The 17,245-nt window shown below is 30.3% G+C and overlaps 4 protein-coding genes across 8 annotated transcripts; 2 read left to right on the forward strand and 2 right to left on the reverse strand.

The window, feature by feature from the left end:
- The first annotated feature begins 53 nt into the window (after nt 1-53).
- Nucleotides 54-4,048, forward strand: LOC126856829 (snRNA-activating protein complex subunit 1). 2 transcript variants are annotated; one of them, XM_050605726.1, is made up of 7 exons: nt 54-510; nt 923-1,055; nt 1,221-1,518; nt 1,664-2,007; nt 2,217-2,355; nt 3,268-3,390; nt 3,688-4,048. In XM_050605726.1, the coding sequence occupies exons 1-5, from the start codon at nt 495-497 to the stop codon at nt 2,335-2,337; spliced, it is 912 nt and encodes a 303-aa protein (XP_050461683.1). In that variant the 5' UTR covers nt 54-494; the 3' UTR covers nt 2,338-2,355; nt 3,268-3,390; nt 3,688-4,048. The 2 variants fall into 2 exon arrangements, with proteins under 2 accessions (XP_050461683.1, XP_050461682.1); XM_050605725.1 differs by having other exon boundaries at nt 57-510; nt 3,165-3,390.
- Nucleotides 3,201-6,411, reverse strand: LOC126856830 (uncharacterized). The gene is made up of 7 exons (XM_050605727.1): nt 6,303-6,411; nt 5,760-5,957; nt 4,959-5,258; nt 4,278-4,402; nt 4,094-4,211; nt 3,711-3,877; nt 3,201-3,426 (listed from the first exon to the last, which is right to left on the reverse strand). Exons 2-7 carry the CDS (start codon nt 5,946-5,948, stop codon nt 3,201-3,203), a joined length of 1,125 nt encoding a protein of 374 aa, XP_050461684.1. The 5' UTR covers nt 5,949-5,957; nt 6,303-6,411.
- Nucleotides 6,412-6,476: 65 nt separating this feature from the next.
- LOC126856828 (prostatic acid phosphatase-like) lies at nt 6,477-12,855 on the forward strand. Of its 4 annotated transcripts, none has more exons than XM_050605720.1 (8): nt 6,477-6,645; nt 8,408-8,507; nt 9,612-9,697; nt 10,926-11,024; nt 11,126-11,365; nt 11,540-11,725; nt 11,834-12,169; nt 12,570-12,855. In XM_050605720.1, exons 2-8 carry the CDS (start codon nt 8,456-8,458, stop codon nt 12,744-12,746), a joined length of 1,176 nt encoding a protein of 391 aa, XP_050461677.1. In that variant the 5' UTR covers nt 6,477-6,645; nt 8,408-8,455; the 3' UTR covers nt 12,747-12,855. The 4 variants fall into 4 exon arrangements, with proteins under 4 accessions (XP_050461677.1, XP_050461678.1, XP_050461680.1 ...); XM_050605721.1 differs by lacking the exon at nt 6,477-6,645 and adding an exon at nt 6,691-6,700; XM_050605723.1 differs by lacking the exons at nt 6,477-6,645; nt 9,612-9,697 and having other exon boundaries at nt 8,353-8,507.
- Nucleotides 12,777-17,139, reverse strand: LOC126856827 (probable ATP-dependent RNA helicase DDX23). The gene is made up of 9 exons (XM_050605718.1): nt 16,369-17,139; nt 15,904-16,236; nt 15,347-15,769; nt 15,030-15,156; nt 14,755-14,878; nt 14,518-14,633; nt 14,145-14,405; nt 13,774-13,948; nt 12,777-13,510 (listed from the first exon to the last, which is right to left on the reverse strand). Exons 1-9 carry the CDS (start codon nt 16,977-16,979, stop codon nt 13,287-13,289), a joined length of 2,394 nt encoding a protein of 797 aa, XP_050461675.1. The 5' UTR covers nt 16,980-17,139; the 3' UTR covers nt 12,777-13,286.
- Nucleotides 17,140-17,245: the final 106 nt, after the last annotated feature.

Below are 17,245 nucleotides of genomic sequence, written 5' to 3' on the forward strand. Positions count from 1 at the left end.
TACTTGTCAATGATTATTTCATTGTGTCGACGAAAATCCTTGTCTGATATTACAAATTTATTGATACTTCATATTCGGTAGTTAATGGCCGCGTTCAGCAGAGAAAACCGCTCAGTAGCAATTGACATGATTGGCTCTTACTTTTAGAATCAACAAATCAATGTTGAATATTGATAATATGATAACTGAGCGCTCTATTGAACTCGACCAATGGCTAACGATATTTAAAACGAGCGATGACGACATGAAAAGATAACCTAAAAATGTCTTAAGAAAATCGACAGACATGGTCACTCTCATGTCTGAATATTTCATGACCCAGTGCTACTATATATGTGTCCTATCCACTTATAAAAGCAGGAAAAAGACGAGAATTTTCTTTCTGCTGATTATATATATAATTTATTTGTTTTTCTTATAATTTCTAACTTAATCTTTTTTTTTATATTTATTTATAATTATCTTCAAGTTTGTGAAATACAGTATCGAAAACCATGGAGTATTCCCAGCGTAAGTAATGTTAAATTGTATAAAAAGATTTTAAAATACACGCGCGCAGAATATTACTTTACAGGTAGACAACATTTGGTATTATTATTACATATTTTGTTAAAGTGTGAAAATAAGTTTAATGTCTTGTTGAGCAAAAACAAAAGTTTGAGGAGATAAAATCTTTGCTAAATAAACAAGTAATTTTGAATTCTAAAAGTAATACTTCTTAAAGTTAGGAAATTTGTTGCATCAAAATATAAAACCATGTAAAATTGTATTTGTATTATAGATAGATTATACAATAGATAATACAATATGAATTATACATATAACTGATATAAAGCAACAAATATTGTTTTATGAATTGTAAAACTTATATTAAGAAAAGAAATTCTATAGTTTTTTAAATATATTTACTTTTTTTTTACAGAGAAGCAGTTGATGGAAGCTTTTCGCACGGACTGCCAAACATTGATAACGCGTTTTGAGCTATCTTATAATACTCACTTTCAAAACTTCTGTGAGATATGGAAAGATATGCAGTTTAGCTTAGTTTTTTCCAAGTATGCATTTTGAATATGTATATTTTAACTTTTTACAAAAAAGACATGTTATTCTTAAATATTAGTGATTCTCAATTTTTCTTCAAAAAAATTTTACTAATTTAACTTGTGTTGTTAAGTTAAATTTATTCAAAAAAGCTATTAATGAAAATTTAATTTTTGCAGTTTTCATCCTTCCGAAGCAACTTTAATGGCATTGTGTGAAGATGCTCTTTGTATAACAAAGCAATTTCTGATAAATGTGACCAGTCTAAAGGAGCGTATTGGAGCTCTATACCTTATGTATGCAATATATTATAAAATGCCAACGAATCAATTTAAAATTAGAATGACTCTGTCAGATTGGAAATGTTTGATGGAGTTGCATAGTCAAATAAAAAAGGAAGAATATCTTGATGCTAATTACATCTTGTGCAAGTTAATTGTTGATTGTGCATTTGTTCATTGCATTAGCGATAGAGAGGTATACAATTTATGTGGAATTGAAAAGTATTAAATGTTGAATTAAATATTAAAATGGCATCTTATAAAAATTTAATTTAAAAAGCTGATTTAATATATATTTGTTAACAAACATGTTATTAACAAAAGTATTTTTTTGCTTACAGTATGGCATTGAGAGGCACTTTTATAGAAAGCAAGAACAGCCTAAGTTGGCTGTGAATTTAATGCCAGAAATCAAGGACCTAGCAGCACCTGGAAAGCTGTTATCAACAATCAGCAAATTGAGCAAAATTTATGAGCAGAAGAAACGCGTTTTATGCGATGCAGAGGGAGATTCCAGTTTGCAACTCTATGATGCCAACATAGCAGATGATATTGTTAATAGCATTCGTGTAATGCAATCAGAGAGTAGAATATTTGCCAGATCTGAGGATCCAGAGCCCGGCTGTAGTAAGTCATCAATAGTATCATCATCGAATAGTGAAACTGTTCAGAAAGATCAAAAACGGTGAGTAAAATTTTCTACTATATGATATTTTGTGATGTATCTCGGAAAGGTAATAATAATTCTACAAAAAATGTAAAAAGCACACATGCTTATTTAAAAAAAAAAAAAAATATGTAGCTGCTAGTTGCAAATTATATATTTTTAAACTGGAATTGTAGATTATTGCAACAAGAAATCTTTTGTGTATAATAATAATAATTCTTTTGCAGCATTCGATTCCGCAAGAATAATATTTTATCCAAAATAGGCCAAGCATTCAGAGAAGGACTAGAATCAGAATCTGAAGAAGAGCCGAATGACTCGGACATCGATTTTCTAGAAAACGCGTGAAAGAGCTCTTTCTTAAAAGTAAGTAAAAGAAAAATGTACAAGATTATAATTTACTTCATTTAGGTATTAATTTAAATATAGAGATATAAAAGAGAGAAATAAAAAAGAAACAATTGCTAAACTTTTTTACTTCATGATTTAGCTGATAAGTAAAGATTATAATGAAATTATAAGAAATAAAATTCTATTGAATTTTATTGATAGAATTGTGATTTAATAAACCTAATTAATTTTGTAATAATTTTGTAAAATGTGACATAGATAATGAAAGAAGATAGTCAAATACATATTTTATATACAATAAAAGTTAACGTATAGGTATTATGAAATAAATATGTATCTTTATTTATGTTTTTGTGAAACATCTTTTATTGTAAATATAGTTCATAAGGGGATTATTTAAATATTATAACTTTTTTTGTATAATAGTGATCAGTTGAATCTCTTACAAAAATGCTTTATTCTGCATCAAATCAACATAGACAAGACAATTCAATTAAATTACTAAACTATAATAAAATGAAATTCAAGTAATTCTCTGAACATAAAAGCACAATTGAAGAGTTTTATGTAATAGTAATCTAATCCATTTTTTTTAAAACTTTATTTTGATGTCATTTGACATCAAAATGACTATTTTTGTTATTTGAGAAGACTTTCAAGATTTACAAGCATTCTAAAACATGCACACACATTCTTTATTTTTCAAAAAATAATTTAAAATTTTTATCACGCATTTGAAATTAGCTCGTCATTGGCAGGAGCCTCGAAAGTTGTAACCTGTTTAACAATTCGAGTTAGCATTATTCATTGATGCTGTTTTGTAGGCAAATCAAGCATGAAATCAAGTTCGCGTGGCTCCTCTAGTAGACTTTTAATTGGTTATTGTCATCAAAGCCTGCGCTATGACCCGCATTTCTTACTATAAAGCTGGTGCCATCGTAGTGCATGCGACGCTCGCCACGACGCACGAACAGATGTGACGTCTGACCCAGAGATGCAGTGCAATGTAGAAAAGGCGTTGTCAATGATGCCGTGCCGTTGCTGGGTGATGTACGTAGTTGGTACTTGTTGCTATTTCGTGCAATCCTATTGTGTGTACACAATGAAGATATTAAACTTATACACGAATATCATATATCTAGAAAATCTTAACTTATACTAATTTACATAATCTTCAGCACAAGAAATAAAAAAAGAAATTATTTTTTATAACATGTGTCCATGCATATATGTGAAAATATATATTATTAGCTAAATTAGTATAACAGAAAATTTAATATTAAAAATAGTTATTTTTGTTAAATTTGTACAATAGCCTTTTCTTTTTTGATTTTTAAATATTTTCAGATTAACCAATTAAATGCGAATACCTGACAAGGCCATCAGGAGTCTGAGATATTCTGATATTGTTGATAATCCAATTCTCAACTCCTTCATCTGTTTGCCAATACTGAGCTGTACTAAGATGTGCTGCAGCTTCTTGCAAACATGTTGGTCCATGACGAGAGTCTGAGTAAAAGACACTCAGCGAAAAGTCCTACAAGATATTAATCAAAAATTGCAAAAAATAAATTTACTGTTCATTCATTGAATTACACAGTTAAAAAAAAAGGATCACCCTATTACACATGTATGATCTGAAAGTTTCAAGAGAACATTATGATTCGAAATATAAGACTTGAAAAATATAAGCAAGGTTTTGAGCTAACTAGTTTAGGAGCATAAATTAATCCCATTCGCTTTCTCGTTCTACCTGGCTCATATCCGAGAAGGAGTCTGTTGTGGTCCTAGTCCCAGCAGTGTCCACTAGATAAACGAGCGCGCATTGCTCCGATGTGAAACTGACTCCTTTATACCACATTTTCGCGTATCTAATGAAGTAAAAGTATCGAAATTAACATGATCAATTAAGTATTGAGAGAATTTGGATAGCTAACTTGTTATTGCCATGCATGTCGTGGGCGACGATCTCCACTCGAGAACCGTATTGATATATTCTACCATTGGGATGTAGCAAGGCGGCAGCCGCTCCGGAGCCGCTCAGCGATAGGACAATGTTGTTCTACGAAAGAATGGCACGTATCTTAATTAAATCTACATCTTTGTTGAACTTTTATTTCAAAATTTCACTATTTTTTATATTTAATAATATGACATTTTAACTCTAATATAAATTTTTTAATATGATTTTATATATTAGATTAAAATTATATATTAAAACTTTCTCAATTTTTTTCTGATATTTAGATATTAAATTCGTAATTTTTTCATAAAAATCATTTAATTAAATAAAGAATTAGTAAATAAATAGATTTAATCTATATTCTATTTAATTCACGCAAATTCTATAAATTGTAATGCACAATATGCTATTATAAACCAAAGAAAGAATATATACTAATGATAATTTTCAAAAATAAAAATTATATTTTTTTAATTAGAAAATAAATATATAAATTATAAATATAAATTTATAGTCTTTAATATAAATTAATATTTATAAAATAATATTAATATAATTAAATATTAATAAAACATAAATCTAACTCGTATATTCAAATATTTGTATTGCTAAGAAATATGTTAATATTAAAAGATATTTTTATAGAGAGAGCTACCTTAAAGTTGATGACCCTGACAGCGCGATCAATGGTCATGTCCACGCGTATCCTATTGTGCAGTCTCAATGATATGGTACCATGGGGGGTGGCAATAACACCGCCGACACCGGCGTCAGTATCGTGCTCCCTCCAGTTTTCCGTATAAATGGAAGCTTCGTCGGTTGCATAATAAGGTCCGCTGATCGACTTTCTAGGCTGTCGCCAGATCGCCGCCGATCCCGAATATGCGGTTCCCCCATTTAGCCCGTTCCACTGTTCAGCCGGGGGCTCGAAGTACTTGGATAATTCGCTGTACCGCTGCAAGATCATTCAGAAGAAAGATCATGAAGATTATAAGGTTACAGTTTAAATAAATCTATATTATACTTTACAATTCTAATAACTCGAGCAAATATTTACGCTTTCAATATTTCAGAAGAAAATTTTGAAGAAAATTTTCTTCTTTTAGTATCATATATTATTTTCATCCAACTGTTATAATAACAATATTTTTTATATTTTTTATTTTATTTTTTATTATTTAATTTTTATATTTTTATAATTGTAAGAAATCTCAAATAATTTTTAAGTGCATAAAGCGAGTTTTTCAATGATATTTAAGATTTTGTAGTATTTCTTGTGCTCTATTTATATATTTTTTTAGATTATCTTCAATTATCTTAATAAAAAGTACCCGATTAAATTTCTTGAAGCCATTTCGAAATGCGAACTCTGGTTATATGAAATTATTTTTATCTATACTTGAAATAAGAATATAAAGATAGATTAAAGAGGTAAAAGTTCAGAGTTTGTTTGTACTTGAAAATTGGTGGGATCTTCAGATTGAGCATGATAATTGTGCGCGGTATAAAGAGATCTAGGTCGTATAGCTGTGCTTGAGCTAGTCTGATTCTGTATCGTTACGGGATACGATGGTGCTGTTTGCATTGTTGATAAAACAAAGGGCTTATGTATCTCCTTCCGGTATTCGCTGCAGGTATTTGTCATTTCCTTTACCTCAAAAGGGATATAAATTGTCGTTTTATATGTATGAGTTTTATATATATATATTGAAATAAAATAATTTTTTTTTAAATAAGCTTTTTTAAGAATTTGAGAAAAAATTACATTAAAGAAATTAAAGAAATTTAAGATTATTTTTGGAGCTTTTAATCAAATTACTTTCATTCAAAAATTTTTTTTAATAAAATTACTCCGTAAATTCTCTGATTTAATAATCGAAAAATATTTAATCTTTTCAGAAATTATTAAAAATCAAAATTATACGATTAATAAATTATAAACGAAATTATAAATAACAAGAAAAACGAAAGAAAGAAAACTGCCACGTAAAAAACGCACTTTGGAATCGCTGGCGGTAGCGGCGTTCTTCGGTTTCTTGCGCCGGGACTTCCGGTGCTTGGTGACCGTCGTCTGGCCAACTTCGCCTGCGCGATCCACGGTTGAAGCGATTTTGAATTTTCCGGGATCGACGATGTTACACTGCGTCTCGGCAGTCGTGGCTATTAGCTCGCGTAAGCTTCACTTGGAGCGGAGATTCGCACGGCAAGCTGCTGATGCTGTGTGCCAAATAAGTGAGCATCTCAGTCGCCCTGGTGATTTGCCGAAAGACAGCTGATGATCTTATTGATGATCTGGAAGCTCTCGCGGCCGACGCAGATCTCCGCTCGCATGATTGTCAGCGGTAAAAAAATATCCGATCACAAATAAAAAATCAGTTTTTAAAAAAATTTAATGCAGTAAATATATATATGTTGATGGAAATTTATATAGAATTTTGGTCTTACGATTAATGGACTTTGATAATTGCGTTACATAATAAAATTTTTATAGAAATGAAAAATTGAAAGAACAGATCTTTGTAATTCTTATATTAGATATTCGCGCGAATATATTTGGATATTAGACTATTATAGAGGATATTTATACATTTAAATATTATATATATATATTTTTTTTTTAAATTTTTGTAGCCATAGATTTGTAATATTTATAAAAACCGAGAAAAAAAAGAAAAAAGATTATTATATTTCAATATCTCGGAACAGTTATTAATTAAAATATTGGATAAGTCTGGTTTTTATAAACCGCGGAATAATAATTATAAAAATCTCGTTACATAAAGCATCTAATTATTTGCGAATTATTTCCAATCTTGAGAAGCATTGAAATGTAAATTGAAACTTTTTTTTTTGATGGAACGATATGACGATCCCCCTTACTATATTTTTCTCTTTTTTCCCCACATATATATAATTCGATAATTTAATTCAAAGAAGATAAATTAAGAGTTATCAACTTCGAATCAAATCAGTTCGATTGATACGATTCCATTGAAACTCAGTTGCCAAAATAATTAATGTTTTTTGTATAATTAATTATAAGGCAAGAAGTAATGTATAATTAATTAGAAGAAAGACCAAGATAACAGGATATTGACTTCGAAGAAACCATGGTAGTGATAAAGAAAAAAACATCGTTGAGCCAGTCGAACTATTGTCCAGTATTTTGTTTCGCTCATGCAGCTGTATTGTGAATGTTTCTTTTCAACTGCTCTTGTCATTGCCTACAGTCTACAATATGCGTATAGATAGTCACGCATCCCCACTTTGCGAAAAAATGACTTGCTTTTAACATTTGTAGATATATTAGAAGATATATTATTTAATTGTCATGCATTTGCGACATAATTGTCAAACCACTAGTCGAATCAATGAATCGAACTCTTTACGAAATCTTAAATATTTCGTCTCTCTTTAAGACTCTTCTCTTTGTTTATCGTACATATAATTACATATGTTACGTAAAGATAAAGTGTTGTGCAACAATGTATATATGTGCTGTGCATAATAAATATCGCAAAGCAAAAACATTGAGAAAATAAAAATATACTCATGATATAATTACTTCTCATAAAAATCATGACTTTTTTCAATAAAAATGAACTTGAGAAAGAGCAAGCTCCAGGAAGATAATATTATCTTTATGTTGCAGAGATTTTTTAAAAGTTTTTCCGCATCACGTTCAAACGTCACGTTGCTACATGCTCATGTTCTATTTTATATCGATTCGCACGAATAAAATTTTTTGCTCGTTATTGCAACTGCAAATTGACGAAATTGGAACATATTGAATTTGAAATTTTAATACGCAGAATGTTCAGTATTCAGATCTAAAAGAAAAAAAATTGCGAAAATTCAAATTTGTGTTACAAAAAAAAGTCAGAGAGAAAATGGAATTTACGATTTCCTTGAAGATCTGACTTGACAAATGGTTTGACAAGGAAACGTTACGTGCGATAATAATCATTAATAGAATTACGAAAAGATAAAACAGGCAAGTCGTTTTTCCCCAGAGAGGGGATACGTGTCTTTATTTACACGCACGTGTTGTAAGTTCCTCTCAGTACCCGATCGTCCATGCACGTGCTTCATTCACTCTTGCAGACTCTATTTGTGGACCAATCAGCCTTTCTCATCACTGATTAATTCGGAATGATTCCTCTGGCAGTAACTGTGGCTCTCTTTACGGTCACGTTGATACTAGGTAAACGTTTCTTTTGTCTTTCTCTTTTCAAATTTATTCTATTTTATACATAATTTTCAAAGAAAATTGTGATTTCTTTGGCAACATATTCCATACTAAACTTGTGAATAATAAAATTTGTAAATAAATATAATATAATATGAAAAATAAATATGCTTTCAGAGTTTGTGAGCAATAATACGCATATCAGATATGTAATTATGAAGTGTAAATAATTAATTTTTGTTTCTTTAGGTGTACAAATTGTTTTTATTCTAAATTTATAAAAATGTAAATAAATCGTACACCTGATAAAATATGAAATTTCTCACATTAGACACTTTTATAGCATATACATTTGAAGTATCCCAGGGAAAAAATCCATATATCAAATATAAATATGTATAATTGTATATATAAAATATGCTTATATATATCCATTTTTTTCGTATCATCTCTATCCGTAAATATAGGAAAAATGATAAGAAAAATAATTAAAAAAATAATTAGAATAATTTTCGCATAATTTATTTAGAAAAAGTAAAATTCCTTAAGAAGTGACAAAAAATTGCTTATATATTATTTATATATAAACATTTTTCTCACTTCAAATTTTAATTAAAAAACGATACATAAAGTATCCCATCTTTAATTTTTCAATTATTCTTCTTATTATTTTATTCTTATTATATATATATATATATATATATATATATATATATATATATATATATATAATATGGACACATATTTTATATATAATTACATATATTTATTATATATGGACTTTTTTTAATCCAAGTATTAGTATGTGTTTTCAATGTTGCATTGAATTTATTACTTGAATAAATTGAGTTATATGTATGTTATATTGTATTACTTTTTATATGCATTCCGAGAATGATACGGATTTTTTCTCAAGTATGTAAGAAAGCGATTAATGAGTTGCTAATGAGTTGCTAATGAGTTGCAGAGACACATATTTGAACTAAATATCGATTTTATCTATCATAAAATAAAGTTTTGAGAAAGAAACTTAAATATGTATATTATGTTTTCTTTTATTTGAGAAATGCCGTATTTATATCTTTATATAAGAAGCGTCATATCGTATATTTTACATAGGAATACCTTTGTCCTCCAAAATTATGAACGAAGAAAACGAGACAAATTACGAAATTAAAAAAGATACTTTGCGACTAGTCACAGTGGTATGTATACGTATTAGAGAGATTCAAATATAAACAATTTTTTATATTCTCAAAAATTGTTGAAAAACTTGCAATTTCAACTTCTAATGTTCAAAAATTTTAGAACTCTAATATAATTAGTATTTATTAATCATATAACATAATATTAATCTTTCTCTCTCTCTCTCTCTCTCTCTCTCTCTCTCTATAAATATCTCTTTATAATTCGGTGCACAAGAGATGGATGAAAATTTTAGTAACAAATAAAATAAAAACTTGAAAACGATGCTAAAATTTGAAATAAATGATGTTAATTTTTGCATGTTATGCAAAAATATTATGAAATGATGTTATGTTTTGCATTTTTTGCATTTTTTGATGTTTATATTTCTGCCATTAATTTTTGATCTTTATTTTGGAGTATGTAGTTTCGTCCTTAATCCTTATTTCATTCTCCAAATAATAATCATTCTTATTTGTAACTAATATAATTATATCATTCTTTCAATCATTATAATCATTTTAACATAAATGACACTCTTATATCATTAATAAATCAATATAATAGTATTAATAATAAATTAATAATTAATAATAATAAATTAGTAGATTAGCTCTAACAATTTTTTTCATTTGTACGTTTTGATAATATTCTTATTTAATTCGATAATAATTTATATATACATTTATAATAGAAAATAAATATAAATTAAATAATATATTTGTATATTTTTAGCAGGCAAAAGAAAAGAGATTTAAATGAGACCCAAGCATCTCCCATGTATCTCATCAATTCATGCCGCACCATAGTCATTCTCTTCAAAATCAACAACTCTCCTAATAAAGCTGGATTAGTTAAATTGTATTTGCACCGACTAACATTATCGTGCAATGATAATTCTCTCTGTATGTATATTCTTTACCTCAGTTCTATTTTTAAAAAAGTAGTTATTCAGGTTTTTTTAATCGATTCATCAAACAAAATCTGACTTTCATTAAATATATTACATTTAATCTTATTGAATGTTGTATAATCGATAAGATTATCGCTTATAATATAAAATATAACACAATCGCTATAGCAAATAAAATTTGCTAAGAACTTCAAACTCCAAAATGTGTGTTTAAATTAAAAGATATAGATACGAAATCTCTCTCGTTTGAAAATAATTAAATTTCGATTATGTTTATTTTCTCTAAAAACAAAAATTAATATCACATGATATGCGAGATCTTTTTTATTTTTTAGATAATGAGACATGGTGAAAGAGCACCTGTAGATACCTATCCGAATGATCCTTACATCAAAGATAATATGGAACCCAACGGCTGGGGTCAGCTAACAAATGTATATTTTTAATTAAATGTTTTTTTTCATATATTATATATTTATTTCGTATAAATCGAATTTAAATAAAATTAATCATATAATATATATATGTAATTCAGGAAGGAAAAAGGAACCAATACAATCAAGGATTATTCTTGCGAAAGCGCTACGATAGCTTTTTAGGATCGATGTACAATCCCGATATATTTCATCTACAATCTACCGCTGTAGATCGTACGAAAATGTCAGCCATGCTGGAGGCCGCTGCCCTGTGGAAGCCTAATGAGGAACAATCATTCAAAACTGATTTACCTTGGCAACCAGTCACATTATTCTATCAGGAACGTCCGGAGGATACGGTAAAGTACTTGTGCAAACATTTGACCAGACAAACCGATCCTTTTTAATCTTTTTCAATCTATTTCGATGCATATACAATTCATGATAATTATTTCTGACATTATGATTCAAAATGGATTGAGATGCTTTGTTTTTTTTGTCAAAACTTTCACCGTAAACTGTGTATTTAACAGCTAATGTTAATATGGAATACATGTCCGAAGTATACCCGATTACGCTCTTTGGCGAATGATTTGCCAGAAATTCGAAAAGTACATGAAGACAATAAACAATTATTTGACGAGCTCTCGAACTTCACAGGCATGCCGATCACAACTATTGACGACGTCAGCTCGCTTTACAGCACGTTAACAGCTGAGGTAAATTTTATAAAATATTTTTTTTAATACTGATTAATATGCATGTAATTAACTCTCTTCGATTCAACTATAAATTATTTCGTTATTACGCTCGAATTGCTGTTACAGAAACAAATGAATTTGACTTTACCAGAGTGGACAGAGAACTACTATCCCAATAAATTAATACCCTTGACTTTATATGAGCTACAACTTAACACGTATAACGATGAATTACGTAGGCTGAAAGGAGGTCCCATGCTGAAAAAAATCATTAATGACATGACAGCAAAAAAGGAAGGCGCTATACAACCTATAAAGAGAAAAATGTTCATGTACGTCGGTCACGACAGCACTATCGTCACCATGCTAGATACAATGCACATTTGGTACAACCAGATGCCATATTGTAATATTATGATAATGATAGAGCTACATAAAGAGGAGGATGAATGGAATGTCCAGGTAATTATAATTTTTCCGAGCAATTCAATACCTTCAATAAAGTTTCTAAATATTTTGAATTATTTAAAACTAGAAAATGTAAAATTTTAAAGAAAAAAAAATTGGGCCCCTCTCCCCCCAGTGACTTTATTTTTGACATATGTCATCGAGATTACGATTTTGAGAAAATTTTCAAAATATGTTAACCGTTGCTTATAATTTATTTAAAAATGAATAAAAATATTTCTACAAATATTAAAGTAGCAAATATTAATACTGAGACAACATATGTTATTATCTCAAGATCATCGAGTTTTCCTAAAGATTCATTCTCCAAAACGTTTTCGAAAAACATGTCTTTTTTTTATAATATCTTGTAAATCTCATTAATTTTTTAATTATGAAAGCATTCTTACTGCAGGTATTTCTAAGAAATACGACAGTCCATGAGCTATATCCGATGACAATACCTGGATGCACTGTTGTATGTCCTCTCGACAAGTTTATGGAAATTTTGAAGCCGATGATATCGGACAATTGGGAGGAGGAATGCAAGGTCGAAGGTGATTATGTGACTCCACCTCCACCACTTCCATAATTGTAAAATCTCTTGCTTTACTTATATATGTCATATTATAATTCAAATAATTTTATTGTATCCATATTGTAAATAATTATTTATATATACATTATTCTAATGTCTATTATTATATGACTTATTATTGTGTCTTCATTATATCTCCTATGTGGATCAAATATTTTGTAAAAATTCGAAATACATTGTATTCTCGATCCATTTAGATCGATCAATCTTTGTATTTTGCACTTCTTTTTCAATCCTTATTTATATTCTACACACATTTTCATCTTACGGAATTATCGTTAAGTAGTAACTGTAAAGAAACTGGAGAGCAATGCAAGAGAAACTCATTTTATAAAAACTCCATTAATTGAGAATACGAAGGTTTAACTATATAAAATACAGATGATGTATGTGTTATTGTAGAATTTCTAGAATTAATAATCCATAAGAAATGATTCAAATTCATGATGTTTTTCTCTTACATCTGTTGCAACTCCGGATCTTCCAATGTTCTGACCTGCATCCAAGCATCTAAGCAAAATGCCTGGAGAAAAATTAAGCAAAGATCTTCTCTTCTCGTCGTTTCTTGGTAACTACCGTTCCAGGCTTATGCTGAGCATCTGGATGATTGAGTAGTTCCGGTGGACAGGTAGATATCGGACTGGCGAGAATGGTTTGTTTGAGATCATAGAACAAATGACTATCGTCCTTCGTGCAGAAGGAAATGGCGAGACCAGCTTTGCCAGCACGACCAGTTCGTCCGATCCTATGAGTGTAATCTGTAAATAAACATTGTAAATAGACAAATTATATATACAGAATATCACTTAAAATTTAAAAATGATGATTTCTGAATATATTTATTATTATTAATCGTCAAGAAAGATTTTTTTGAGAAATAATTAAGTCTTTAGGAATAAAGGAATAATTTTTAGCTAATCCTTGATAAGAGATCCAAATTTATAATAATTTATATGATAATAAGATTTATATGATAATAATTTATATGATAATATTCTAAAAAGAATAAAGATGAATTTACCCTCGATCGTTTTAGCCATGTCGTAGTTGATGACCATAGAAACGTCCTTGATGTCGATACCTCGACCTGCGACATCGGTGGCGACCAGAATGTCTTTGCTTCCGCTTTTGAGAGATGCCAAAGCGTATTCTCGCTGTTCCTGGCCTTTTCCACCATGGAGGGTACAGGCGTTGTACTATGATAAAATAAAGTAAGTCAAATTAGATATTTATAATATTTTTTGTATTTCTATACTTTAATTCCTAAATAGTATAATAGGGGAGTTTATGATAAAGATTTTAAGTTTGAAAAATTGAATTGAGATAAGTTCCATCAGGAATTACAAGAATGAATTCATAAATCGTTGTAAATATTTTCTGTAAATTACATACTCCGAATTTTTCCAAGCCTTTCGCTAGAACGTCCGCGCCCTTCTTCTGATTGACGAATATAATGACGGGCGGTTCGACACCTCTGCTCAATATCTCCATGAGTTTCTTTCGTTTGTCGGCTTCACCCATTATATGAACTATTTGTTCGGTGCGTTCTGTCGGTTTACCGACGCTACCGATGTATACTACCGCCGGCCTCCTTAAATAAGTTCTAGCAAGACGTTCCACAGCGGGTGGCATTGTCGCGGTAAACATCACTGTCTGGAAACAAAAAATAATTATTAGATGTCTTTACTAAACAAAGAAATTTTTATTTGCTCTAAAGAGTAATTGTAAATGGTAATTGAAATTGTAAATTTAAGTTTTTTTCTACTTGTCTGTATTTCTTCTTCGTATTGTAATTGGCTAGAAGCTTCTCCTCATTTTCCGCATCCTCGTTGTCTGGTTTCAAATTCGTAACAGGCATGTAGTCCAAAATTTTTTGAACATCTGAAAGAATAATTTTTATAAAATATATTTATCAAATATATATATATATATATATATATATATATATATATATATATATATCAAATTGTAGAACATTAGAAATTTGTAATGCTTAAAAGACCTGGTTCAAAACCCATATCTATCATTCTATCAGCTTCATCCAGCACAATATAAGTGCATTGATTCAATACAAGATATCGATTTTCCAAAACATCTATCAATCGACCGGGTGTAGCAATAACAATCTGAAAAAAAAATCCTTAATTATTATACATAATATTACATTGATTTTGATCGATTTCGCATCATCCGATTGAAGGAAGTTCATGAAATAGCTCATTACATATATGTGTGTATCTGCATAAATATATGTTAATATATTCCAAAAATTATTACCTCACAACCCATTCGCAATCTAAAACCTTGCTCTTCTCTCGATAGACCACCTACCACTACAACTGTTCGGATGCCCAAGGGTTGTCCGAATTTGTTGGTTTCTTCTTCTATTTGTTGCGCTAACTCACTGTAATACAAATCACATTATCTATAGTCATCACATTATCTTCTATAATCATCAATGTCTTTTGTAACATTTTGTTCATTTAATCAATTCATCAATATCATAAGCTAAATATTTGAAATATATAAAATAAATGTATGCATTTACACAATAGAAACAAAGTTTATACAAGAATTAGAGAAACAATTAGTACCGTGTGGGCGCTAGGATAATACTATAAGGTCCTTGATCCGCTTCTTCAAGCCTTTCAATTTTTGGCAGATTAGTAATCCATAATAACAGTGGAATTAGGAAGGCTAGTGTTTTTCCCGAACCAGTTTCAGCAACGCCGATAATATCTCGATTCTGTAGACCAATAGGAATTGCTTGTCGTTGGATAGGTGTGAGATCTTTGTAGCCCACTTTGTCAATGATGTCAAGAATTTCTTTCGGAAAACCAGATTCTTTCCAGGAACGAATAGGATCAGGAATACGGCCACCCTTTATCGTTATGTTATAATCCTCCCTGAAGATACGCCAATCGCGTTCAGTCATTTCGTTCAACGCCTTCTCGGACCAATGTCGATCGTCCCACTTTTGTTTCTCTTCCTTTCTCTTCACTTTCTTCAATCTCATTCTTAAAAATAGAAAAGTGCAATTTATTACAAATAATTCCCCTAATTATTTTAAAAAATGAATAGTAATAATAAATAACATAAATAAAAAAATTTGATAGGAGTATTTGATTATTCTTTCAACAAAAAAACTCACTTTTCTTGCTCTTTTTCAGCTTCTGTGCGTCTCTTTTCTAGCAATTCGCCATAAAATTTGCTTTGATCTCGCTTTTGTGCTTTTATATCAATACCAGCCAGATTACCCCTACCAAAAAACTGTACTTGATGTCTCTCCTTGTAAATGTTGTTATAATCTACAGAAGTATCCTCTGAAGTGTCCCAGTCAAAGACAAATTTTCGATCATTTAGTCTTCTGACTCGTCGTTTCTTTTTCACTAATCCCAAGTATCTTTCTTTGATAGCCTCTACTTCTTTCTCTTTATCCTTATCTTTAATTTCATCCTCGCGCAAACGTTGTCCATCTCTTCTCCTGTAAAAAAAATTCAATTTTTAAGAATTATTTATTTTCTATCATTTTTTTTAAGTAGAAATGTAATGTAATCTTAAATCTAAATTAAATTTTTTTCGATACTTAAAAAATGGATAATTATAGCCAAGATACCTGTCTCTATCATCCCATTCTCTCTCTTTTCCAGCATTATCGTTATGAAATATAGACTTAAGCTCTTCTTCCTGCTGTCTCTTCATCGCCTCTACCTCTTGTTGACGTTTTTCCAAAGCTATGGCCGCGCGCTCCTCTTTGGTGAGGAATTTTGGTTTAGCTCGAGCTTCCTCCTCTGCCTTCTTTTTGGCCAGCAGTTCCTCCAGACTCAACGGTTCCTTCTTTGGAATCTGCTTGACCTTCTCCTCCGTCTCTTCTTCATCTTTTTTAATATCGCTCTTTAGATCCTTCTTCGAATCATCCTCGACAAGCACAGGGCTACTCTTGTGCTTCTTCTCGTCCTTGGATCTATCCTTGATATCCGCTCGACCATCCCTTGAGCGTTCTCGATCCTTTTCCCGCGATCTGTCACGTTCGCGGGATCTATCGCGCTCTCGCGATCTGTCACGCTCTCGCGACCGTTCTCTCGATCTGGATCGCTTCCTATCTTTCTTACGATCCTTGGAACGACTCCTGCTGCGCCGACGGTCCCGTCGCTCACGTTCGCGATCACGGTCCCGTTCACGATCGCGAGATCGGCTACGCCGCGTAATCTTTTTGTCGTGTGGCATTTAAAAATCGCTTGACGGATAACAGATCAAAATTTCTTTTTTTATAAAATTTAATGTGTTTCTAATTGTAGGTATGACTTTGATATAACATCTATTAGTTTTCTGTAAAACGAGAGAAGTAAATCTCTCACGGTTAGAATTGGTTAGGGTATTCGCAAAACTCAAACAATGTTGGTTGTCAGCACTGATTTCTATAACTATAGACACATAAAATACATAGACTAGCATTAAAGTGCAAATTCATGAGAGGATTTATTTGGACAAAA

Source organism: Cataglyphis hispanica, chromosome 19, assembly GCF_021464435.1.
Source record: "Cataglyphis hispanica isolate Lineage 1 chromosome 19, ULB_Chis1_1.0, whole genome shotgun sequence".
Taxonomy (NCBI): Eukaryota; Metazoa; Arthropoda; class Insecta; order Hymenoptera; family Formicidae; genus Cataglyphis; species Cataglyphis hispanica.